The sequence below is a fragment of the Triturus cristatus genome, chromosome 3_1, assembly GCF_964204655.1.
Source record: "Triturus cristatus chromosome 3_1, aTriCri1.1, whole genome shotgun sequence".
In the NCBI taxonomy this organism is placed as follows: domain Eukaryota; kingdom Metazoa; phylum Chordata; class Amphibia; order Caudata; family Salamandridae; genus Triturus; species Triturus cristatus.
This window is the reverse complement of record NC_140583.1, coordinates 1,036,273,091-1,036,298,883: the sequence shown is the minus strand read 5'-3', so window position 1 is coordinate 1,036,298,883 and position 25,793 is coordinate 1,036,273,091. Positions and strand designations below refer to the sequence as shown.

Here is a 25,793-nt window from a genome sequence, read left to right as displayed (position 1 = left end):
GGTTCGGATGTTTTGGGTGCAGCCACTAGCACCCTGTGAGTACCAACCTCGAAAGTGTTTTGGCGGAACATGTGGCAAAATGCTGACAATTTGAAAACTTTTCAAAAACGCCGGAACCACCGCTTACCTGGAGCAGTATACCTTGCCATTATTGATGGACTACGACTTCGTGGGAGGTGGCTCCTCACCTGGGAAGTGCCTACTGGTCCTGCTCCAGGTTGGTGCGGTGAGGTGAGGGATCGGGTGAGCTGCTGCCGGTGAAAAATCGCGCCTGCATAAAACCGTAGGCAAGCTGGGGGAATGGAGCACACACCGCCCACTGGGGCAAGTACTTACGCTTGGTTTTGTGCTCCGCACGGACTTACTTTCAAAGTCCGACCCAGGTTTTCCCCATAGCAATGCCTGCAATGCTTCCAGCCAATCGCAGATGGACATTGTGTTTTTAAAGAGCAGGCTGGAGTAACTCACGTAATTACGGCATCTGAGGAAGTTCAATCGAACGAAACGCGTCATGCCGAGTGATCTTAATAAAGCGCTGCTTTCCTGTAAACCCGTGTGTGCTTGACTTCTGTGCCGATAGCAAAGGAGCACGGTTCGGATGTTTTGGGTGCAGCCACTAGCACCCTGTGAGTACCAACCTCGAAAGTGTTTTGGCGGAACAGGTGGCAAAATGCTGACAATTTGAAAACTTTTCAAAAACGCCGGAACCACCGCTTACCTGGAGCAGTATACCTTGCCATTATTGATGGACTACGACTTCGTGGGAGGTGGCTCCTCACTTGGGAAGTGCCTACTGGTCCTGCTCCGGGTTGGTGCGGTGAGGTGAGGGATCGGGTGAGCTGCTGCCGGTGAAAAATCGCGCCTGCATAAAACCGTAGGCAAGCTGGGGGAATGGAGCACACACCGCCCACTGGGGCAAGTACTTACGCTTGGTTTTGTGCTCCGCACGGACTTACTTTCAAAGTCCGAGCCAGGTTTTCCCCATAGCAATGCCTGCAATGCTTCCAGCCAATCGCAGATGGACATTGTGTTTTTAAAGAGCAGGCTGGAGTAACTCACGTAATTACGGCATCTGAGGAAGTTCAATCGAACGAAACGCGTCATGCCGAGTGATCTTAATAAAGCGCTGCTTTCCTGTAAACCCGTGTGTGCTTGACTTCTGTGCCGATAGCAAAGGAGCATGGTTCGGATATATATATATTCACTGAAAAAACCATAGGTTTCACACATGTTATAGTTAGCGGAAATTTTACTGATAAAAAACCAATGAAATTCCCCCGTTATAGTTAGTGCAGGCAACTATAACTCACACGACCGCAATCCTCTGCTGATGCTAATACTGTATTTAGACACTTATTTGCCCATGTCTTCTTCCATACATTTTTAGCTATACATATATTACAAATATTTTTTTTTCATAAAGACACATATGTCATGAGCAGAAGATTGCGGTCGCGTGAGTTATAGTTGCCTGCACTAACTATAACGGGGGAATTTCATTGGTTTTTTATCAGTAAAATTTCCGCTAACTATAACATGTGTGAAACCTATGGTTTTTTCAGTGAATTTGCAAGGTTTTTTAAATGCTAATTCCTAACTATAACGTGTGTGAAACCTATGGTTTTTTCTGTGAATTTGTACGGTTTTTTAAATGCTAAGTTACTTTACGCCATTCGTGGCGTGCGCGCCCACTTAACGCAGTTCGTTCCGTGCGGGCACGGTGCGCTTCGCAAACCGTGCGCGCACAGTGAGCACGCGGTGCGCTTCGCGCACCGTGCGCCCACTTTACGCAGTTAGTGCCGTACACGCACGGTGGGCACGCGGTGCGCTACGCGCACCGCGTGCCCACGTTACGCTAGATGGGCCATGTACGCACGATACGCTTCGCGCACCGTGCGCACATGGAGGACATATGATGCACTTCGTTTTGAAAGGTAATATTTTAATTTTTCGTATATGTTATAAGCCATGCACAAATGGTGCCCTTCGGGCACCATTTGCACACGGGGTGGAGAGAGTGTGGATAATTTTTTTTTTTATTATTATTTTTTTTAATATTTTAGTTTAACTCATCTTTAATAAGCCATGCTTCGGGCACCAATTGCACACGGGGTGGGGAGAGTGTGGATAATTTTTTATAATTTTTTACCGTACGTACTCGGCGAAATTAGCGAAAAAATAAAAATTCCGTTTTTGGCCTTGGGGGATCTTTGGGGACTCCCTCAACATTGCTATGTGTGTGGGAGCTGTCTAAACAGCCCCTTTACATGTTTTTGGGCTTAATATTTTAAACATCACTCTCAGTGCGAGAGAGAAAATGGCGGCCGCCGCTTCCTGGTTTCGGCCGATTCGAATGTTTACTAAGATCTAAGAGCCAATCAGAATCGCGCTCGCGCACGCCACCGTACGCGTACGGTAAGCGTACCGTAAGCGCACCGTAAGCTGGCTCAGATATATATATTGATTTAAAGGCTATTTTCTCAGAATCTACTGAACAGATTTACACCAAACCTACAAAAGGCACTTCCTTGACCTGAGGACTACCTCTCTGCCAAATTTCTAGTAATTCTGTTCAGCCGTTCGGGCTGTAGCCCTGTCTAAAGGTCCTATGGAAAAATGCATGGAAAAAACGTGTTTTGGGACCCCCCTTTTATCTCAGCCCCCGCTTGACGAATCCCCCCGAGACTTTCAGGGAAGGAGCGGAGCGTAGCGCCCCACCTATTTTGAAAAATTCGCGAGGATTCGTCGACCGGCGCCAAAGTTATTCAAAATAGAATGTTGCGGATTTCCTATGGAAACGTGGTCCTAACTATAACTACCTACTGGCGACCGCCAGTAGGTAATATATATATATATATATTCATAAAAGAAGACCTTGCACATACGCAGAAACCTACAATACTTCGCCCAGTGATCTGGCTGCCAGTTCTGGTCAATAAAGTACCATTGTTTGTCTGTGTCCCCTTTCAGCCATTCTATCATGAATTGTAGCTGAGAGGCGTGATAGTAACGCAGTAGGTGGGAATCCCCCAGACCGCTGTCTCTCGGGTTACTAATGCAGATCTTAGCAAATAGGCTTGGTCTCTCACTTGTCCAGAGAGATATATGTGAAACAGACCGCTTGTATCCGTGCAATGTATTTCATCTTCAGGGGTGTGGTAGGGTTTGAAACACATACAAGATCTGCAGGACTAACATCAGCAGCTATCCTACCCACCCAGGACAGCGCATAGTTTTTCCAGGCAGCCAGAGTGGACCTTGATTGATGCAGCAGCAATTCTAAATTCATTCTGGTGCAAACCAGTAGATTAGGCATCACAAAGATGCCCAGGTATTTAAGACTATCATGAGACTAGCAAAATGGAGTTGTCTGTTCCACGCTCATGACAAGGGCCCTTCGTCCCACCAGCACCAAGTATTCGGATTCGGTCATATTTATTCGAAGGCCTGACACCATTCTACAATCCTTTAGAAAGGGGATACAGACCTGAAGCAACCGAATAGACTCGGTGAGGGTGAGAAGGATATCATCTGCAAAGGTACGCAGTTTAAATGCATCCTGGCAGGAGGAGATACCTTTAATTTGTGGGTGTTCTCTAATTTTCTACAGAAGAGATCCAGAAAATGATCAAAAAGGGGGGCAATATAGATGGCACCCCTAACGTGTGCTACGGTTTACATGTAGGAATCCATTGGACTAACCATTGATTTTAATCCTTGCCTGGAGATGGTCGTTAAGCTCCAATCTAGAAATCGGGTACACAAACCAAATCACTCCAAGACATCGAACAGCAATCTCCAGTCCCCCTTATTGAATGCTTTTTTTTCCTCCCCTTCTTCATGGCAATATCTATGAGGTGTGGGTCCTTATTGCTGCGATCACGTGCAGTGCATTAGAGTATGAGCCTTCCAGATTAGCGTGTGTTAAATAGATTATTACTTTGTCAACCTGTTGGCCAGGACTTTAGCAAGGATTTTAAGATCCATACTAAGCAAAGAAATTGGCCTATATGCCGGACAGAGTGTTACGTCTTTACCCGGCTTATGTTAGGTAGCAGCAATGCCTGCCTTGGTCATTGCCATGGAGACTCCATTGCTCACAGTTAAATTGTTGAATAGCACGGTTGAAAGTGAATAAGTTGAAGGCCAAATCTCTTGTAAGAGTGGGCTGTGAACCATTTGGCCCTGGTCCATTAGAGCACTTCAGTTGTCCAATCGCCCTTTAAGACCTTGCGAGCTTAAAAGAGGCCTCCAAGGGGAGAGTAGGGAGAGAGACTAAATCCAGATATCCCATTTGTGATAATTGGAAGGTGTATCCTCTAGTATACAAATCTGATTTGTATACAAAGATAGGTATGAAAGGCTCTGAGATTGGCCTCGGTCGTCTCGCTGTTTTGGCGTGCGGTGAGGCGGCGCATAGGGCGTGCGGTGAGGCGGGGCCGGGGAGGGTGGGGGGTAGTAAACTCAGACATACGACGGAACAGAGGAACGTAATAATTACTTTCGTCCGTACCGTCGTATGTCCGAGTTTACTACCCCCCATCCTGCCCCTCCCCGCCCCACTGCCCCACAGCACGCCCTATGTGAGCCGCCATTGCTGATAGACTTGCAGTTTCTATGCAAGAAAAGTGCCTAATTTATTTCCCCGATCATGGAAGCATGCCCTAATCTAGTGAGAATTTAATTTGCTCTGTCTTATGCCAGAGTACAGAGTTGGCCCTATATAGTTGTTACTTTTCTTGAAATCTTGTTTGAGGGAGTCTGTTTGCGTTGAAGTTCTGCCTCCTTCAGTTTGGTTGCTAGCTTTGCCCTGGTGAGATCACTCATGCATTTAAAATCTTGTCTCTTCTTGAATGAGGGTCTGACTAATGGCCGCTTTAAGGGAATCCCAAATGACTAATTTCTGTATATCTTCCATGTCAAATATTCTGTGTGCTACTTTCGGACTACAAAATATTTTAATAATGAGTTGCTCAGTTACCAGGAGGGCTGGGGATGATGTCACACCTCTCACTCCCAGTACCCTGTGAGCTCTACAGGGCCATGGTCCGAAAGAGTTTGGGGAAGCTGGTCACCCTCCATTAAAGTGTGTTCAATTCTTTATCTAGTTAGATCAAATCAATCCTAGAATGTGTGTGATGTGCTGCAGAGTAGACAGAAAAGTATATGGTAAGAGGGTGTTGGGTGCCCCATGCATCAACCTCTCAGCTGATAACTCTGGATTCCTGCCATTGTTGGGACCAGTGTCCAGGGACGTGTTCAGAACTAGGTTACGATCCCTTCCAATTACCAGAGGCCTGAAGCAAAATCAGAGCTGATTGGGAAAGTATCCGTTATAAACTCCTCCTGTCGGATACTGGACTTCCCTCCCAGAAGCCATTAACCACCACTCATCTTCTACATTTGTGGGAAAAGTGCCCTTAGTGCTAAGGAGTATTGCCACTCTGGCTCTGTTAGATAGGGTACTCTCATGGTTTTGAGTAGAAAAGAGTTGGGCTTTCAGTCCAACCCTATCTCCCCGCGAAAGGTGAGTTTGCCGATTTAATTCCCTGAGATGCTAATTTGTTTCGAAGAGGTATTTGAACATTGGAATGTGGAGCACTCCATTGAATACAGTGGAGTGCTCAGGGCTTCTGCGGGCTGGTAGAAACCCGCAGAACAACATTGCAATGCTGTTTTTGTTCACAGCTGCTGCAGTGAACAGAGGCCTCTCGGAGCCCGAAGAGATTTTAACCCTTCGGGTTCCGAGATGCCTTTGTTTTTAGTAATTAGAACTTTACGCCCTCTAGAGGCATAATGTTCTAATAGCCTAGAGCCCTCCTGTTGTGCTCTACCGGCCAACAAAGGCCACTCCCTTGTTAAAGGCCCTCGCCTTCGGCTCGGACCTTTGACACTTGGGCGGGCCTTTAAATGCCGGTAGAACCCACTAGTTCAGGCTTTAAGGCTATATTAGAACGCTGGAATGTTGGGAGCTCCATTGAAAACAATGGAGTGCTTCAGGCTTCTAATGGCCCGTAGAAGCCCAGAGCTCCAACATTCCAATGTTGTCATTCACAGTTATTGCTGTGAACAAAGGCCTCACTAAGCCCAAGGGGATTTCCAATCCCCTCGGGCTCCGTGAGGCTTTTGTTTTATTTGCCCTCTAGTGGCAGAATGTTCTAATAGCCTTATAGCCCTTCGTAGCTAGGCTATACCAGCATTAAAGGCCCGCTCCCTTGTTAGAGGCCCTCGGCTTCGGCTCAGGCCTTTAACGCTGAAGCAAGCCTTTAGTGGCTTGTATAGCCCGCTACGGCGGTCTATAAGGCTATAATAAGACCTCGAACATTATAGGTTACAACCTTTAGTGTTGTGTGGTTACCCCTCCTAATGTTCTATCAGGGAGAAATCTAGTCGCTTCCGCTCTCTCGCTTCCGGTCAATGCTGAAGTTATGTGGCAATAGGGTGTGCAGTTTTCAGTGCTCTCCATTTCTCTTCCACCCTAAACTCTAACTCAAAGGTAATAATAATCAAAACAAGTGATCCAACAAGACAAAGTTTTCAAATATCATCCCAAAAAGGCGTGGTACACCATGTAAACACCACTGGTGGGGGTCTTGGCCGTGATGACACGACCATAATTTCCAACTCCCCTGCCACCCTGCAGGCCCACATCCCAGACCACTTTATGAGTTCAAAGTAGAATGAGACTTTGTACATGAGATTAGCTCTGCTAATATTCAGCTGCTACTTAGGGTTGTCACTGGCTTCCTGGGAGTTGGGATTTGCTCTTTTCAGTCTCCATAACTCTTGTTTGGAGACTCCTGGTACATTTTGTAACTGTCTAGCAGCTCAGCTCTTAGGCCATCATCTGGTGAACACCCCACAATCTGCACTGCATTGCATCAACTGGCGAGAGCAGCTCTGCTCCACATCTACAAAGGTGTGCTGTAGTTCTGCCCCCTCCCTGCACTGATGCACTTACTGCAGCCATGCGTCAACGCAGGCAGCCTTGCACCATGATGCAAGTGTGTCTGTGTTGGGGTCAGCATAGGTTTTGTGCAAAAAGGGGTCCATCTTGCACCCAAAAACTATGCTGAAAGACAGTGTCCTCTTTTTATGTGTTCTGCAGAATGCAGCACCCATGCATAGAGGAAAAAACGAGAGAAATGCAAATATTTCTCCATTATACCATCTTCTAAGATGCACAAGATTTTGGTGCAAACCTATATCTACAACTCTTTGCAGATATGGATTTGCCTCAAAATCCATGGGTGGATGAACAGGAACACCCATGCACCACCCATGGAACACGTGTGCTAAGATACTGTGCACTCTCCAAGTGCACGCACAGTGTGTGCTGCCTAGTGGCAACGCGGGCCCCCATGCTGCATGCTGCAAAGGTGCCCAAATTCCAGGCTGGATTGTTTCTGACCAGGAAGAGATACCTTTCCAGAAAAAAGCAATCCTAAGAGGCATTTTCCTCTTTCTATGTGTGATGCAGAATGCATCCCGCATAGTAAGGGGAAGTAACAAGGAGAAATAAAAATTTCAATATATTTCTCCTCATTACGCCTCTCTATAGTAGATGCACCATTTTGGTGAAATTCCAGGTTTACTGCCTTTACTTAATCTGGGTTTGGGTCAAGTTTCATAGGTGAATACACAGGAACACCCATGCTCCACCCATGGAACGCTATTTTCAACTTCCTAACAGGAGCCTTTGTTGTTGCTACTTCTTACAACTTATGTGAACTGTTTATTTGAAGCAGTTCAAATAAGTCGTAAGAATCGTTAAAAACAAAGACTACTGTAAGTTCAAAATGCACAAGAAAATTAAGTTAAACCTCTCTAACCATTTCTAATGATATGAGCACAGTGAGCTTGTGAGAGAGAAAGGTCATGTTAAGTTCTAAAAATAAGGAATAGTTTAAGGTTACTAGATTATCTGAGCTCCAAATTCAACCCTTATTAAAATCACTGATTTCCCTGTTTTTTTAGCACTGGGCAAATATTATTAAGATCAATGCAAAGGCCGTCAAACTGCAGATACAAGACATAATGGCGCGTAATATGTTACGTTAATATGGTAAAATACAATTATTACTATTAGCCCTAGGTGCTTATTCCAGAAGTACAGAATGTTATTGCACTGTCTGGAGATATAGCAAAGCTGTCAGTGCTACAGGAACAATTCATATTTGTCTTTCCTGTGTGACTGCGTTGTCAGTCCAGTAGATGGCAGCCAATGCACACGTTTTAAGAAAGATGTATGTCAAGGTCGAGGCTGAGCAGTAAAATTAACATACTAAACCCAATATGGGACTTTCACGTAGTTTGGGCGTCAGGATATATTCCCTATTTTTTGGGTGCCAAGAAAAGTGGAAGTGCTATGAAAACGTGCTTTTTTCACGTGGCTTGTAGGACTAGTCAACATTTGTCTTTTTTCCACTCAAATCTCCAGCTGTGAATGCATTTAGCAAACCACAAGCAGGGTGACCACCAATGAACAGCATCCTTGTGGCAATGACCTGGCAGTGAACTAAGGGTAAGATGTCTGCATGCATTTCTGAGTCTCTACCCCTAGCCTTCGAGAGATACTGTCCAAATACCCATCACTGTGTTGTAACTTCCCCTTTAATGTGTGATCCTCCGTGGGGAATGTTATGTACCTCAGTAGAATGTTGGGGGTCCTCTGCGAGTCAGTGTCAGTTACCGGGACTGCTGCTGGTGTGTTGATCTGGTGGGTGTTAATAAACCTCTACTTCAAGACGTACAGATGTGACTATCGTTATATTACACGGGCTACCCAACAAGCCATGGAATCCATGGGAAAAACACCGGCAGGCAACTTGGAAAGGCTAAAGATACAGATTACCAACAGCAAACTGTTGATCCTCCATCAGCACTGGCCTGGCAACTCCTAGATTCACCAGAACACAAAACAAAGTCCATCCTGCAAGTATCATGCACATTATTTACAGGGCAACAACACATGTATCCAGGGGTGGCAGCGCAATCTTCACACTCAAAAGAAGAAAGCCTGACACCATTTGGAAGAACTACACAAGTCTTTGAACAAGCCATCAACAGCAAAGAAAGTTATAAAACTTGCAGTCGCTAAATCACCACCGGCATGCACCTTAGCGACATTGAGGTCAGGCCAAGCAGGATGCCCAGATACCCGTTCACTGTGCAAGGCTGCAAGTCTAAAACGGACTTCCAGGGGATGGTTATTATTGGATCATTCTCAAATAATTTTTTCACAAGGACTACTATAACAATCAAATTAAAAGGCGATTCCCAATCATAAGTAACCACTGATAACAGTGACCAAACACAGTAGTGGGGGCCCACATTCTTTATAACAGAAGCCGCTACTGAAGCGCACAAACTTACAGGCCACATATATGAAGCCCTACTAGCACTTTTACGCCGCAGGAACATCACATTTTTTACATTCTGGTGGCGCAATGTCCCACGGCATATTTATAAGGCCACATAAAGCCACTTTCATGGCTTTTCACGGCCTTATAAATATGTGCTCCTTTCATGCAGAAAACTGTGTGAAAGGGGCGTTCCATGTGTGTTGCTGTGATTGTTCCCATGCAACAGCCATGGAACCTGACACATTCCCAGATTTACGAGAAATCATAAACCTGGGAATACGTCAGAATCTAAGGCCACCCCAGGGGTGGCATTAGGGAGGCGCATTGAGGAGAAATGTTTTTATTTCTCCTCGTGCTTTCCTTTTTCTATGTGTCCTGCATTCTGCAGCACACATAGAAAAAAGAAATCGGCTCTTGCGATTGATTTTGTGTAGGAAGGTTTCCCTTCCTGCACAAAATCAATGAGCCCCGCAACGCAGGCACCCCTGCGTTGGCGCACGGCAGCCCATTGTGTGCTGGCACTGGGGAAAAGGACAGGAAAGCACCGTATCATATAGACACAGAGCTTTCCTTTCCTTCTGTTTTGACGTCGGGCAGCGCAGTAAGATTCCTTGTGGTGTTGCGTGCGCCAAAACCTCATAAATTAGGCCCATGGGTCCTCATTAATGAGTTTTTGACGTAGGGCAGCACCACAGGCCTTCCTGCGACGCTGCCCTACGGCAAAAGAAAAGGGTACTAATGCGCTGTATTTATCAGATATTGCGCATTCCTGTCTTCTTTTTCCCCTGTGCTTGCACACTATGGGCTACTGTGCGCCAACTCATGCACCTTTGCACCATGATGCAAGGGTGCCTGCATTGCGGAGATTATTGTTTTTGTGCAGGAGGTGTTTTCTTCTATCTGTGTGTGCTGCAGAATGCAGCACACCTAGAAAAAGGAAAAAAGAGGAAAAATAAAGATGTTTCTCCTTGTGCCTTGCTTACACCTCCCCTAGGGCAGCATGGAGCCGTAAGTTTTTGGCACTACCTCAGCATTACAATTTCTTGTAAATCTGGGGCAGTGTCAAAAAGCCATGGATGTTGCTGGGAACGCCCACAGCAGCACCCATTGAATGCCGTTTAACGCAAAAAACTGCTGTAAAGGAAACAATATTTACAAGTGAGCATTATGGCGCAGTGCTGCCTGGTGAATATGAAGCAGGCACCTGCACCACCGAAGCATCACAAAAAGTAAGCCCTAAAGTATTTAGATTTCATGTCATATTCGTTCAGATGCTCTCATTAATAATCACATTTTTGACTCTCTTCTTCTCTCTCATTCCATTTGTGCTTTCAGGTTATGACACTGCCAGAGACTTTCAATATATATATATTTGCATTGCTGTACACGTTTCACACATACAACAGATTAGAAGTCAATTCTGATCCTGGCGCACTAAAGCCAGATCCTGTGCCGAAAAAAGATAGAACAAAAAAGTAAACATGAGTGAGTTGAGTACTGCCCCTCCAATTTATAGAACTGTGACCTGTTGTACCAGCAGGTGTTATGTCTCAAGCTAGGGTATGAAGCCCCTAGTCTATGGCTTTAATGCAAGACTGGTGAGCGGTGTGTGCGGATGAACTGCCAGCGTGGTCAGTCTGCAGTTGTACAGTTGTGTAGCTATTTTTATTTCTGGTTTTGTTAGATTGCAGATGTTTTGAGATAGTAGACATGCTTTGGTATGCAGTGCCATGTAGGTATGGCACAAAAGTGTTTTTGAACAGTACTTTAGTGTGTACTGTTGAAGGGTTTGCGCGTCGGTAGTGTGTGGTTGCTCCACGTTAGGCTTCAGAGACAAATGCAGAATCACTGAAAGAGGGGTGCAGAATAGGACTAAAAGTCAAACACATAAAGACTGATAGCTGTAAAGAATTCTTGAATCTACTTGGTCTGTTCGTCTTAAAAATAGCGAAGCACAGATGGGGCTGAAGATAAAAGACAGAAGGATTCAGATCTCGAAAGAGACAGGATAGAAATACAAAGACAAGCTCAGGAATGAAAGAGAAAGGCAGAGAGACAAGTGGGATCCGACGAGCGGGAAACACTCCATCAGGAAGTGGGATACCATTCTCCCTCGTTTTGCTAATTTTATTCCTCTCTCCGAATCTTATTAGAACTTTGACAGAAACTTATTTTTGATACTTTTCATTTGTTTTACTATAGTAGAATACTGTCACACTCCTCGGGGTGAATTTTTACTTTGGAGAAAATGTTTACATCAAAATGTAAAAGATGGTGTCATCTTTTTAAAATAAAATTAATAAATACTTCATAGAGCTATATAGAGTTTTGAAACAATTAATGCTAACAAGTAAATTAGTCAATCATAACATGGCATTTATACAGTTTGTAGAAGACAAATTATGGATAGAATTGCATAAATCATCTTCTATATTTCATGCATTATGAAAATATCATCTGACTTCTTCCAAGCAGTTGACCATTATGGGTGCCTTGATGTGCAGTTATGTCATTAACATATCTAAAACGAATTAAAATATTTTTTTTAATTATCCACTTTGCTAAAAATGTATCATATGAATATAGGCCATGTCTGCAGAAATTGTATTTCAAAACATGTCTTACCCATAATTACTTTTATTTCCAGGATAAAGTTATTTTAGGCACAGATTATCCTTTCCCACTAGGAGAGGAAGAACCCGGAAAATTGATTGATTCAATGGACGAATTTGACAAAAGACTAAAGGTATGTATAGTTTCACAACTCTAAAAAAGATATGGATTTGTCTTATTGTCGTTCTACAGTAGAACTTTACATGGATTGTTTAGACATTTCGAAAATGGGAAGTATCTACGGTAACAAGCTTCAGTGAATTTCTTTCTAGCTTTTAAACTATAGTCAAGTGGAGTGAGCTTGCCACACAGAGGTGCAAAACTGGAGCAAGTTTTGTTTCAAAACAGATCTGGAATCCTTATAGGAATTCTAAAGAAAATACATTAAGACAATCTTCATGGCAAAAAAAACAATTTGATGATAGGATGATCTTCACGATGAGTAGTCGTCCTGGTTTACTCTTTAGAATGATAGATGACAAGATCCAGACAGAAAATATTTGGTGTTAGTAGTTCCATCTTGAGGAATAATTACCTCATTCAAGAGAAGATATGATTGTGCAAGGAACCGAAAAGGCAGCTTTGATATTCACTAACCTTTTGATGATAAACAACGTCATGCAATGTTTGTCCTCTCGCACAATTCAGCCTTTGAGTGACATATATTGAACTGCAATTCCTAAGGCCTTTTAAAATTGCAGTAGATCTACTTGTGTCAATTTAGGGTCTACCAACCATTCAGGAGATGCATCAATCATTTTGTGTTAACCTCTGGACCGCTGTGTTTGTAAGATCATTAATACAGAGCATACATAGGCAAAATCCCAATGAACACTGTGAAAAAATACTGATGACACAGCTTCATGTCTCTTTCTCAGGTACATCTGGCGCAGATATGATAATGATACAAGCAAGTACATATTTATTGTTTGATTCATTAAAATCTTGCAATAATTAATAGAACCGTAAAATTTGTGCATGCAACCTTAGTGACAGCTACACATGCATGATTAAAAATAAATCTACATGCTAACTTCATAACATGGTTAAAAGTACTGTTAAAAACTAAATAATAATGTCAAAACGGAAGGTATATGGGATATGACGGAAAGCTTTATACATTTCTTTAGAAAGCTCTGCTTAGCCCAGTGCACATAATAAAAACTTTTAAGCATGCAGACATGGAATTACTTCATGAGGTTGGTTAAAAGGTGAATCAGCATAGTGTTGAAGACGGATGTTGAAAACGCAAGAGCAACTACGAAAAATATAGTGAAGAGTGCACGTGGTGTGCTGTGCAAATATCTTAAGGGATCATTGGTTCACCCCAAAGAACGTAGAAAACAGATCAGAATAAAATAAAATGGTCCACTTGCATAAGATCATATAAGGCACAGCTCACAGTACATTGTTCTCCTCAAGAACCAGGCAATTGTCAGGATTCTGATGATTTTTTGCATTTGTCTGCTGTGACAAGACAACTATGGAAAAAAGTGCAAATGCAATGCTTTTGAAGCATATTAGAGGATCTTTGTTTGACCCCAAAGAGTGTAGAAAGCAGATCAGAATGAAATGACAGATGTGTGTCCCTGTCAATCTGTTTGCAAGAATCTGACTTCTACATAGAAGAGAATTTGATGAATACTAAACATGATAAACGTGCTATCTGTCAACAGCAACACGAAACATCTCGAGATGAATGTTAATGCTACAAACATCTCTGTTGCCATGAGACAGACATGATTAAGTGCATTATCTAAGAATTAATAGTAGTTTGGGCAAGCAGAGCACAGGCACCTATTTTTCAATTACAATCCGCTTTTCTTTGTGGAAAGTGCAACTATGAAGTGTTTTTTTGATCACAGCCTTAACTTAATGTAGCATTGAAGATCATAGCAGTGGGCCTCAAGCTATCACCATTCCCATCCCATCCGTGATTGGTCAGTGGCGAATGCCTTCTTATGTTGACTTCAGCTCTATAACCATTGGTCAAGGTTTTCGTCCTATCTGTTATGCTTGTGTTAACCAGTAGTCTACGTAAACTAAATAGGTTTATACTTTGTAAATAAGGGAAGATTCCAGTGAGAAATATGTTATTTCTTATGAACCCCCGTGAAATTAAGGTACCGACAGCACTCAACCTACATGGAGGCCAATCACCCCAAAAGAGGTCATAGATCACAGATTGTCATATGTATAAGTCTCCTGTCTCCTCTTCCCCCCTTGTTTCTATCTCCGTTCTCTCCCTGTCTCTTTCTCTTCTTTCTCTTCTTCGCGTGCTACCGTCAGATGGGGTTAGCTACACGTATTTCAAAGTAAAAAAATGTACCTGAAACAACTCTGCAAACCCTGTAACAGAAACGCCAAAGATGTTCATTTAAAAAAAAATATATATAAAAATATGTGAAATAAAAAAAGAAAATAACGTGGAAAAAAAAATAAAAAAAAAATATTATTTGACTTTGATGTCTTTTTAGTACATATTTAGTCTAGATTACTGTTCTAATGCAATGGACACTTTTGTGCTGTGACATGGTTTTTGCTGAGGATCTATCGAAGTCCATTGAGAAATCAGGGTGCGTCAATCCAAAAGTAGTGTCCACTGTTTACACAGCAGGGTGTAGTGAAGTGATGCAGCAATCTATAATATACTATCTTACCAAAGGGCAAGATATAAAGGTCGTAGGTCGTAATACAGCAGAGGCTGTAATATAGTATTCTAAATTATAACTGAGTGCAGCAAAAAAGCACTATATCCATTTTCACTTAGGAGGTTAAAATGAACTATATTTATTTTTAAATAAAATATACTTTCTCTTTTTTTACAGGATAGGCTGAAGGCTGAAAATGCACTGTCATTTTTGAATCTGGAAAGAAAATCATTTGAATGAGCAAAGCTACCTCAACACATTTTTTTTTAAAGGACTGGCTCTGCATACACCACAGTAATGAAACTTGAAGGTGACAGATGTACACAAAGAAAGCTAAATAATAGACCAACGTATTAAGCGTGTGCTCCATAGCTATTGATTTGGTTCATATAAAAATATTGTTACGGCCTTAAGAAAGTCCCAGGCTCAACAACATGGGTGCAAAACACGTGTTGTCTGTTATCAACATAATTCCATGGCAGGTAACGTAAACGGGTTAATGTACGTATAAGTATCACCAAATAAAATATCTCAATTTTCCAACAACTGAATCCTTCATTCATTTGAGAAAGTATTAATAATTAACTATTCAAAATCCACATGAACTACGTGACTTTTATGATTTTTTAATGATACTTTTACAAATGTTACCAATTCACAAACTGTATATATTTGGTTCTAATATAAAGTAGTGGCAACACATTACATCACATCGTATGTTAGTACAATTGTGTTAATCAAACTACTCTGTGACATGGAGAGTATCCTTTAGACATTACTTGAGAGGGGTGTTTGTAGTGGACATACATGTTCTCAGCAAGTGTATGAGCAGACTATTGCCAAAAAGAGGGGCAAGTCCTTCAGACATATACAGGTTTTGTTTGAGTTTAGGTCCATTTAGTACAAAAGCTTCTGATAGCAGATGCTTACAAGTTTGAATGCCAGGCAGGGACTGGGAATCCACACCTTGCAGGGAACATTGCTGGCTCCAAGATTTCAAAAAATAAAAGTCACACTGCATTCCTTATTTTTACTTTGGACGATGGGATACTTCTTCACAAACATGTCAGAACATTCATACACCATATTAGTAAATTAAAGCGTATGAGACTTGTAATATCGTGGACCAAATGTCTTTCATATTTGTGAGGGAGAGTCCTGTCTGTCAAATTTTATAGCTGGGGCAGAATGTGTTTGATTTGTAAGCAATTCTGCAAATATTTTAAACGCTAGCGTTCCTTTAATTTCGAACATGAACAGATATTGGCATGATTTGCAGATGGGTACTAAGTCACAAAAGTGACAGATATCCCGTCCGCCTTTTTACAAGTGCTATGATATAGAATGCACTTCTAATAAAGAAAATTTGATATCCATGACGTTTGTGATGAAGTTATGGATCTGCCAAATTCTAAATCAGCCCCTTTGTGATGTCATACTGGGTGACCTTCCCAAAGAATATTAATTTTCTGTGTATAGATTGAGGATATCTTTGATGTGTGTACATTTTGATAATTAACTTTGTAGTGTGTAACTGATGTGTGTAGATGTCTGCTTTCATCTTCCTCCAGCCACACTTTGGCCCTTTGGAATGGAGAAGGCGGAGCCACTGACACTGAAGGCCCCAGTGGCACTGAGGATGAGGGGGCTGGCCAGAAGGCCACTTCACCTTTTTCTGAGGCCGCCTGCCCTCCCCATCCCCTCATGGTGGCTGCAAGTACATCACAGGTCACTACATCTACTCCTGTGGCTGCTACCACCACTACTATCAGCACCACCCTCACTCTGGTACCCCTGGCTCTGAGCAGTCTCTCACTCTATAAACAGGCTGAGGTTTCCTTTGCCTCGGGCAGCTCTCTCCCTGCTCCTGCCCTGCAAGCACTGGTAGCAGACCAGGCCCTGGAGGTCCTTAAGATCCTCTCTGTGGGACCAGCTGCATTGTTGCACGCCATCCAGGTTGTCAGTCAGCATCTGGTTCAAGTCATTTACATGCTGTGACCTGTCTGTCACACAGAGAGGTCCTATCTCTGGTAGTTTCAAGTTTATTAATTGTACAGAATTTAGGGAACCAATTAACAAAAGAGCAATGCAGAAACTGATATTACATACTGTCAATGAGGGGTAATTAATGATTTATGTAACACAAATTGCATAAAAGTAATGTGGCACAAATTTTTGATTGACTGGAATACATTCCAGTCAATCAAAAATTTGTGCCACATTACTTTCATGCAATTTGTGTTATATCAATCATTAATTACCCGCCATTGTCTATACACTTTCATTTGTTTGTATATTTTTGAGTGTATGATTGACAGTGTGCATGTTTGATACGTTAGCTCTTGTATGAACGATTACATTGTTTTTATATATTTTCTACGTATAATAAAAATTGTTTTGTATTTCTGTTATAATTATTGTTGTCTCTGGGTTCTCATTGACAGTATGTAATATCAGTTTCTGCATTGCTCTTTTGTTAATTGGTTCCCTAAATTCTGTACAATTATTGTGTATTCCCTACATTTAGGAACCATATCCTTAAAGTAGGGGGCCCTTCTCTTTACATTTAGTTTCAAGTTTATTTACATTTGCTCGGTTACTTAAAACCCTTGAAATAAAATTCAACAAACAATAGAAAAGCAGAAATGCACATCATTTTAAAAGAATGTAATGTCTTACATCTGGTATTTGTAGCGAATGTGGACAGATTTAAATAAGTACAGTAAATCTTCATCATCAGCTAAGGTGCAAACAGATCAAAACAGTGCAAGCTGGATTCTAGTCTGCTAACTGGCCTTATCCATAGTAAAATGTTACGAAGTGTGGGAGACCATAACGCTCATTTGAGGAAGGAGAGCAAGAATGCACATAGATTTAAGAGGATATGACGTCTTGCAATAAGATTTTATGGGAGATATAAACAGGTTTGAGTGAGTATAATAAAAACCCTCATCGTCATCTACAGGGCAGGCAAGTTAATATAAGACCTGTAGACATATTAAAATTGTTCAAGTAAAACCTACATCTACGACTAAAGTGCAAATGGTTCATTAAAATTCAAGCTTTGCAGATTCAAGCCCTTTTCCGCAATAAAAAGCTAAGAAGCCATAGCAAGCAGCCAACGTGCAAACAGACCAGTAAAGTCCAAGCTGGGCAGGTTCCTAAGTACTGATACGCAGCTCCCTCACACACAGTAAAAAAACTGTTTAAAGTCATAGCAAACAACAAAAGTGCAAACAGATCGCTAAAGTGCAAGCTGTGCAGGTCCTAGGGTGCTGGTAAAGTGCATGCTGTGCAAATCGATAGTACTGTCGGACCAATGGCTATTCTTACGGCTCATTGGTTAATATGACCACCATTTGAGTTAGTTGGTTGGTTATGGCAGGATGCGACTTCAGTCCAGTTGTATGGCTTAAAATATATGTCTCTCATGAGCCGCACGCACATTGAAGCTCAAACTACCCAATAGCAATTACAGTCCAGCCAGGCCTTTCCCTTGGAGTTGATGGTAATCAGAGGGATAGGCGCCAAACGGTTCTGTGCTGCCATTTTCTTTTCCACTTGTGTGAGAAGTTTTAGCAGCTGGTAGTTCAGCTGTTGATTCCCCTGGAGCAAAGCAGGCCAGCACAGCCTGCCTCCACATGCGTATTCCGCTTTTGTTGAAGAGAACTCTTAGCAGCTTCCTCCGTTCTCCCAATAGCTCCTTGTTAGAGCATATTAGATGTGGCATGTCTTCTTTGCCTTTGCCGCATAGGTGGAAAACATGCAGTGTGCACTTTCGCTGCCAAGGGGGGAGATGTAGTATCGAAGGAAGCAAACCTAAGTGACACGTCAGGAACTTCCCCTTGAATGTTTTTGTGTACCCTGTGTTAAAGTATTGTTGAGGTACGGCTGTTCTGTAATTGTTTAGAGTCAGCCAGGCCCACGTGGGCTCTGTGCGCTAAGGCAGCCTTGTCTTCAATCAGTGAAAGAGATTTTATTGTTTTCTTGGCCAGTTTTTTGAAGGTCAAGTGGCTGATGGGAGTTTTCCAGAGCTGGGTTAGCCCAATGACTGATAATGATTCCTGGAGATAGTCTCTGGCAGCCGAGGTGTCCCTTTTCTGCAGCTCCTGCCATAGATGGAAACTTTTGAGTATTGGAACCCGTCTTTCTAATTTTGTTCCACCAGTTTATATAGCCCCCGTCTGGCCAGGGTCTGCTTTTGCAGGCCAAATTCCAGCCTGATCTGAACCTCATCTGAGAGGTGTAATTTGGGAGATTGAAGACTATTCTATACGCTCTCGTCATTGTACTATCCAGTATTTTGGCGTCTTTTCCTCCCAGTGGTTCACTCCCATATATCATGGTCGGTAGTAGCGTAGCATGTGCTACCCGAAGAAGGGGTGTCAATATTGGTCCTGCCAGTTTATTTTGAGATTCCCTATATCTAGTATGACAGCAATGCTCCTGGCACACACACCTGTTCTGCCCTCATTCCAACCCTTGAACTCATTCTACCCCTGACTCCATTTCAACAACTCACTCATTCCGAAGAACATCCCAATTTCACCTGCTGACCCAATACTTCCACCTCCCTCCACTATTCCACCTGTCTTCAAATCATCTCATGCCCCAAAAACTCCCATACCGAATCATCTCATGCCCCAAAAACTCCCATACCGATAAACCTCACCAATCCAATAAACCTTCCTACCTAGAGACTCCAGGCCATGTTTCCCCTAAATAAAACTTAAATTCCAACCCTGCCCCAAAACGTAGGTGCCTGGGAATACCATCTGCTCCAGAAGAATGGACAGTCACCTAAAGAGGACAATGCTGCAAATGTTTGGAGTCAAGCACAGGGCATGTAGGCAATTGGACACAGACTGTGTGATAGGACACTATGTGCTCTCCCCACCCTTTTATTTTCATTCATTAAGAAAAATACATTTAATGACCCAGAGGATGAATATTTTTGTTGTCCTTTTTATAAAAAGTTATATAGAACATTTTGCTGCTTACTTGTAGATTGTGATTGTTATTAAAAATGTAATAATATTTTGAATTCCTATGTGTTGCATTATTGGCGATGTAGTGTGCTTTCCCATGTAAGGGAACAGGGAGAGGTGTAGTGAGGGGCTATTATGTGAGGCATGCAGAGATAGTTTGTGTGACTACATTTTTAGGCCTCGCCTGACCCAGCGCATGCGCCGGTCTCGTGAGACTTATTGAGAGGGCTCCAAAAAGTGCTACCAGGCCAGCCTAGAGCTACAGTGCATGTGCGTGGGCGCGCCGGGCTTTACCGCGATTACTTTCACTTTCGCGGCCGCACGGCGCTTTGATGTTTGATCATGATCGCATAGCCAATAGGTCTCGCTTTTGGGACCTTATAAGTATTTAGTTATGCAACAGTTGCATGGCTAAACACTTATAAGGTCCCAAAGGCGAGACCTATTGGCTATACCAATGCTTGTACTTTATTATTTTGTGGCTAAAATCTAAGAACACTTTCCTGTATTGGGGATCACATTGTGTACATGTCATACATAAAGTATGGATACACCGATGTTGAGTATATGAGTATGATGTCTGGCGTGTAAGTGTGTGTCCTGCCATTGATATTGTATGCAAGATTTAAAAATGCAACATAGCAGTGATTTGGTTGTGGTAATAGCTTCTTGGGGTACACGACTCAATGATGATTGTGAAGTGTGAAGTAAGTCATTAAACTCGGATTAAGAGTGGCCTCATACTAGTCGTATTATTTATTCTGCCCACTTCAGTTTAGAGTTACACAAGTGTACATACATTTTACAAACATTTAAAAACTGTTTACTTAAGAGTGTGTTAGCACTATATGTTTGTCTGAGCATGTATATTTAAAACACATGTGCATTCACTTAGTAATTTGAATAAGGGGAGTAAACTTGTATTAGGTAATTATTTGTATATGGATATAAAGAGTGAGGCATGTAGCCAGACTGGGAGACAAATTAAATTGTTGTGAGATATTTTTGGGTGCACATAAACTTAAGTTTAGTGACATTGGTAGTTAAGACAGTGCATTTAAAATAGTTTAAACAATTGCACTTACCTTCTGTTTTGTTGTGCATTGTGCTGTTGTTCATCCACCAGCGTCAGATAGAGCCCCAGGGCTTGGAGTAACAGGGAAATGTTGATCCGGTGGACTGTATGGTTGTTGCGGGCAGGGTTTGGCTAATTATGTTCTTTTTCTCCAACACAGTTGCGGAAAAGGAATTGTTATGTCTCCATTGACAGAACTTTTACTCTAAATATGGCAGACGGAGTACTGACTTTCCGTTGCTCTCTCCGCCATGTTTGAGGTATACCACAGTAGTCAGAATAAGAACAATGTGGCGGAGACAGCAGACGGATGACAGACGTTTGTATGTCAGACCACTATACTCTAACAAACATTTGCAATGCAATAGGTCTCGCATTTATGAGAGTTTGAGCTATTGGCACTGTAACTGACAATAGCTTAAAGTCTCACAGATGCGAGACCTATTGCGTTGCAAATACTTGCTTTTGTAAGAGCTCCCTATGTTGTGCTTTCACGTTAATGATGGCCCGTCCCTTTCTATAGACAGGCCGCGACTAAAGAAAAGGGCACGGCCGCCATTAAAGTGACAGCTCGGTATGAGACACCTTTACAAAAACAAGCATTTGTTTGTCAAGTTGACAAATAAATGCTTTTTTTGGGTAAAAGCGCCACATGCCACAGTTTCACTTTAAAAGCAGCCGCAAACCTTTCTTTAGATATGGCTTATCTAAAGAAAGGGGTGGGGCCTCCATTAACGTGAAAGCGCGGCATGGGACACTTGTAAACAAAACAAAAAAAGTGAATAAATAGAAAAAAAACATGCAGCAGCGTTTGGCGCCACAAATAAACCAAAGGCGCGGCCGCAACAGTGGCACGCCGTGCTATAACATTTTTTAAAAAGCGTTAGGAGAGAGCGTGTCTTGCCTGCTACAGCAGGCAGGTGAAAACCATTTAACGAAACTGTGCTCAGAGACTGTCATGAAAGCTTACCGAGTAACAACACACATTATGGGAGGTTACAAGATGAGAGAAGGCGGTACTAAGGATGGTCTACTAAGCCTATTGACCAATGAAAAGCCACAGTTTACAAAGGTCAATGACACAAGCCATTGTAAAATATGGACGTAGAGTGGACAGAATACAGCACGCCTCGCAGAGCAGCACCTGTACTGCCCAGGCTTGACCTAAAAAGGGTGGCGGGACCTCCATGTTGGCGGATGAGTGAACGGACAGGTCTGTTGGTCTGTTTGAATGTGTCAAACTCCTAACCAGGCCCATAGTCCCCTTTTAATCTACATGATAGTTCTGATAGTTCTAGGAGAAACGACATGGATATTCCTATAAAATACATGACCAGAGTGGGATGTTTTTTCATAAACAAGGAAGGGGTAGATGTTAAATTATGTTTTGTTAGCCGGTTTTGTATAGCGCACAGCTGCCCCAGCAAAGGGGCGTCCCGGCGCTTAAAGCAAGAAATCGGCGAACAGGCAACCCAATAGGCAGGCAAAGACAAGGCTAAGCATTCACAGAAAATGATGATGCGAAAACAGCCCTGTTCAAATCAGGTCCACAGAGACTGGATGATAAAAACAACTTTTCACCTACACAAAATAAAACCAGCTTCCAAAACAAATTCTCTTGCCTGTGTTCAGAATCAAACTGGAATCTAGAACAAATGGTCATGTGCGAGATAAAGATCGCGAGATAAAGATCGTGAAAACAGGTCATGAGGCAACGTACAACCCATAAAATTAAAACATGCATATAACAAAGTTGGCGTGGCTTCTGCAAGTGAACAGGACGTGCAGATGTAATGAGTCACATGCCTAATACAAACCAGGCATAAAGCATGCACAAATGAAACTAGATGAGAAGTCAAAAACAATAAAAGATCACCTTGTTCCAAGCTGTTCGTGCCCTCCATTCATAGAGGCCAACGTTTAGGAACAGATAAGCAGATATTTAGACAACAAAGTCACAGGAATTTAATTTGCACATTACCTTTGCATTGAAGTTAAGGAAGTTTCAAGCTGCAGAAAGCTAAAATAATGTAGTTTTAGGTTTAAACACCAGAAGTGTCTCACCTTCATTGGAGGTGCCGGTGGGGCGCAGCTTAGTCAGTGAGATTCGTGGGGCGTGAACCGTAAATTTCCCAACTAAAAAACAGTATTTCGAGGGGTGGAGGGATGAACAAGGCTTGTGATACACTGATCCCACTAGGAACAGGCGCAATATTGATTTATATTTGGTGGGCCCCTGTCTAAGATTCTAATAAAAAAATATTAACAAGTTAAAACAGTTAAGTCCAACGAAGATGACGAGAAAAACCAACAAAGGCATAGGAGACCCTACTCGGGCACGCACACCTAACTCTCAAGGCAAGGATGCATTTATTTGGGGGTGTCACATTACAAACAACCCTCCCCTGGAGCTACACCCCTGCGTGGTGGTATGCATATCCATTCTACACAGAAACAGGCCCACTGACTACATTTAGACAGCTTGTAGGAGGTTTTCTTGTCATCTGACACCATGACAGCTATGAACACAGTGTGGAGGAAAGGTATAGCATTGACTCTACGTCCCTCATCCCACTCATTATTTGTGAGGTGAATCCCTCCTCCACGACAGGAAACATTAGCAGTGCAGAAAATACAAGCAGCCATAACCCTATGCTGGGAGCCATAACAGGACATTCCCAGCATCCTCGTGTTTGCTGCCTGTCTTGACTAAGACAAGGGCATTGGCAGTATATATGTCCTTGTTGGGCTTGGAACTCTTTTGTGATTTCTGAATTCCTCCTCTGCCAGGTTTGGAAAGTACCAGAGGTCCATTGTAGAAGGCATGGGACGAGTTGGAATTGAAACCTAGCCCATCACGCGAGCGGTGGTGTAGAAGGCACTGAGTTTCTGGGGGGCGGGACACATGGACAACCTTGGGGAGAGCTGAACCATGGATCTGGAATAGCTGAATCATCAGAAAATGTAAATCAGGCAACAAATGTCACGAAAAAAATGGGTTAAAATGAAAAAATGTCTCCGTTGAGTACATACAAAAGTAATATTTCTTTAAACATGAAACATTCAAGAATACCCCATGCCATGACAACTTTGCTATGAGTTACCCAAAATGTTCGATTTGTCATGTTCTCTATTTATGTAGCCTATTTTGCTATTAAATGTGAAGTAAGATTAATTTACATTAACCATATATAAGTGAGGTGTTTGTAGAGTATTGAATAACTTCAAAGTGCCTCAGACTGGGAGGTTAAAGAAAATGATGCATAGCGCTGTAAAGCGATGGCCTGTAAGTCACACAATTTGGTCAAGTGGGGAAACAAGGATTGCATATTGTGCAGTTCAGAGACAGTAGGGTTACATCCTTCTTGCTTCTCTTTAACAGTAAAGGTCAGTGTTTTGTGTTCTGTTATTCAATTATTGTTATTCAGTTCGTCCTATGGTTTAAATGTATACTTTTCTGTTTGCAATGTTTCCATGGACATAAAGAGCATTTATAGTGATTGAACATTTCTATCTTAAATTATGCTGCCCTTCTCAAGCCTCTCCTAAAGAGCTGGCTTGATGGATGGAATGATGTTAGTAGAGCTCAACACCTCAATGAGCGCAGTTAAATAATTAACACAACAAAAAAGTCATGAGCCCCCAAAAGGTTTGCTCCTTAGGTTAGGCGCCTGGGGATGTATTGGCGTTCTGCTGGGACTATTTAAACATCACAACCAAATCATGTAGGTATATTGGCTGATAGCAGTGAAAAGTGTGAGCAGAAGAATTGGGTGGCTACTTTTTGGACATTGCTTTCAGCATGTTTTCTTTCACAGTTGGGAAATTGTTGCTGTTTTCCAACTGTCTACATTCCTTCTGTTGGAAGTGGCCCTTTTGTAAGGTTATCCCCAAACATTTTGCCTTCTTCCTCCTATGTTTTTGACTTTGTTTTTGCTAGTTTTGGGACTCTGGCAAAAGGAACAAATGATAAATGGAATGCTGAACAATTCAAATATCCACCCCCAGTAACAAAGATCTGGGTTTAATCCATCGTACTTTTGTTCACAACGCCACCCCAGTTTGGACCCAGCCATAGGCAAATCAGTCTTGACCCTGTTCCTCATGGGAACAGTCCAGTCCGAACTGCCAAGCCAGGTCCTCCCTGGACCGGAAGCAAGCATCATGGGACAGATTTTGGATCATCACCCCTCATCAGCTAGGCTAGCTTGAATCCAGTGACGCAGTAAGCACGGGACCCACGTCTGGGCGTACCCTTTCCACTTAGGACAACAAAAGCAAAAGGAACAAATGATGGACGGAATGCTGAACAATGCAAACATTCACCCCCAGTCACAGAGATCTGGATTTAGGCCCAGATCTCTGGACTGGAGTGAATGTTTGACATTGATCGGCATTCTGCCCATCAAGTGTTCTTTTTGCATTTGCACCCCGAGTGGGACAGATATGCCCAGACGTGGATCCCATGCTCTCCATGCCACTGGAACACGTGCTTTTAAGTTCTACATGCCCAGATTGTGAAAAACTGCTAATGTCGTTTTCTACTACAGCAAGGCCTATCTCTCCCATAAGTTAGCAATGGAGCTGCCCTGTAATACTTTACAAGTGTAACGTCCAATTGAGAGCAGATAGAAAATTGGAGTTTGGTGTCTCTGGACTTACAATTTAAACACTCATCTTTTTGTGAAGTTGGTTTTGAAATTCCAGGTATGAAAATGCCACCTTCAGAAAGTTCGCATTTTTTTACTTTAACCATTCTGTGCCTCTGCTTACACGTCTGATTCAGTCAGGGTGACAGCTGGGCTTTGTGAATTCACTCTAGAAAGTCACACACAAAGGGAGCTGGAGGGTGCCCTGTATATCCTGATGGCCCATCACCAGACTGACAGGTCTGGCCCTCTGACACCATATACTGAGGACATTCTGAAAGGAAGAAGAGCTGTGGTGCTGCCAGGAGGTACTGCCACTTTGCTACTTGTTTTGCTGTGTTGGCCTGCTGAGAGAGGACTGGACTTTTGATTTAATCTTTGAAAAGTCATATTATGACTTGTGTATGTTGGATTTTTGTTTTTTGGTCTTGTTTTACTCAAATAAATGTTGA

The 25,793-nt window shown here is 42.5% G+C and overlaps 1 protein-coding gene across 1 annotated transcript in view; it reads left to right on the top strand.

Moving 5' to 3' along the window:
• Positions 1–15,172, top strand: part of ACMSD (aminocarboxymuconate semialdehyde decarboxylase) — a 646,933-nt gene extending 631,761 nt beyond the window's left edge. The window contains exons 9-10 of the mRNA XM_085645777.1: positions 12,013–12,111; positions 14,807–15,172. Of these exons, the coding sequence (XP_085501903.1) occupies positions 12,013–12,111; positions 14,807–14,869 (162 nt within the window). The 3' untranslated portion in view covers positions 14,870–15,172. The remainder of the gene's footprint in view (positions 1–12,012; positions 12,112–14,806) is intronic.
• Positions 15,173–25,793: the final 10,621 nt, after the last annotated feature.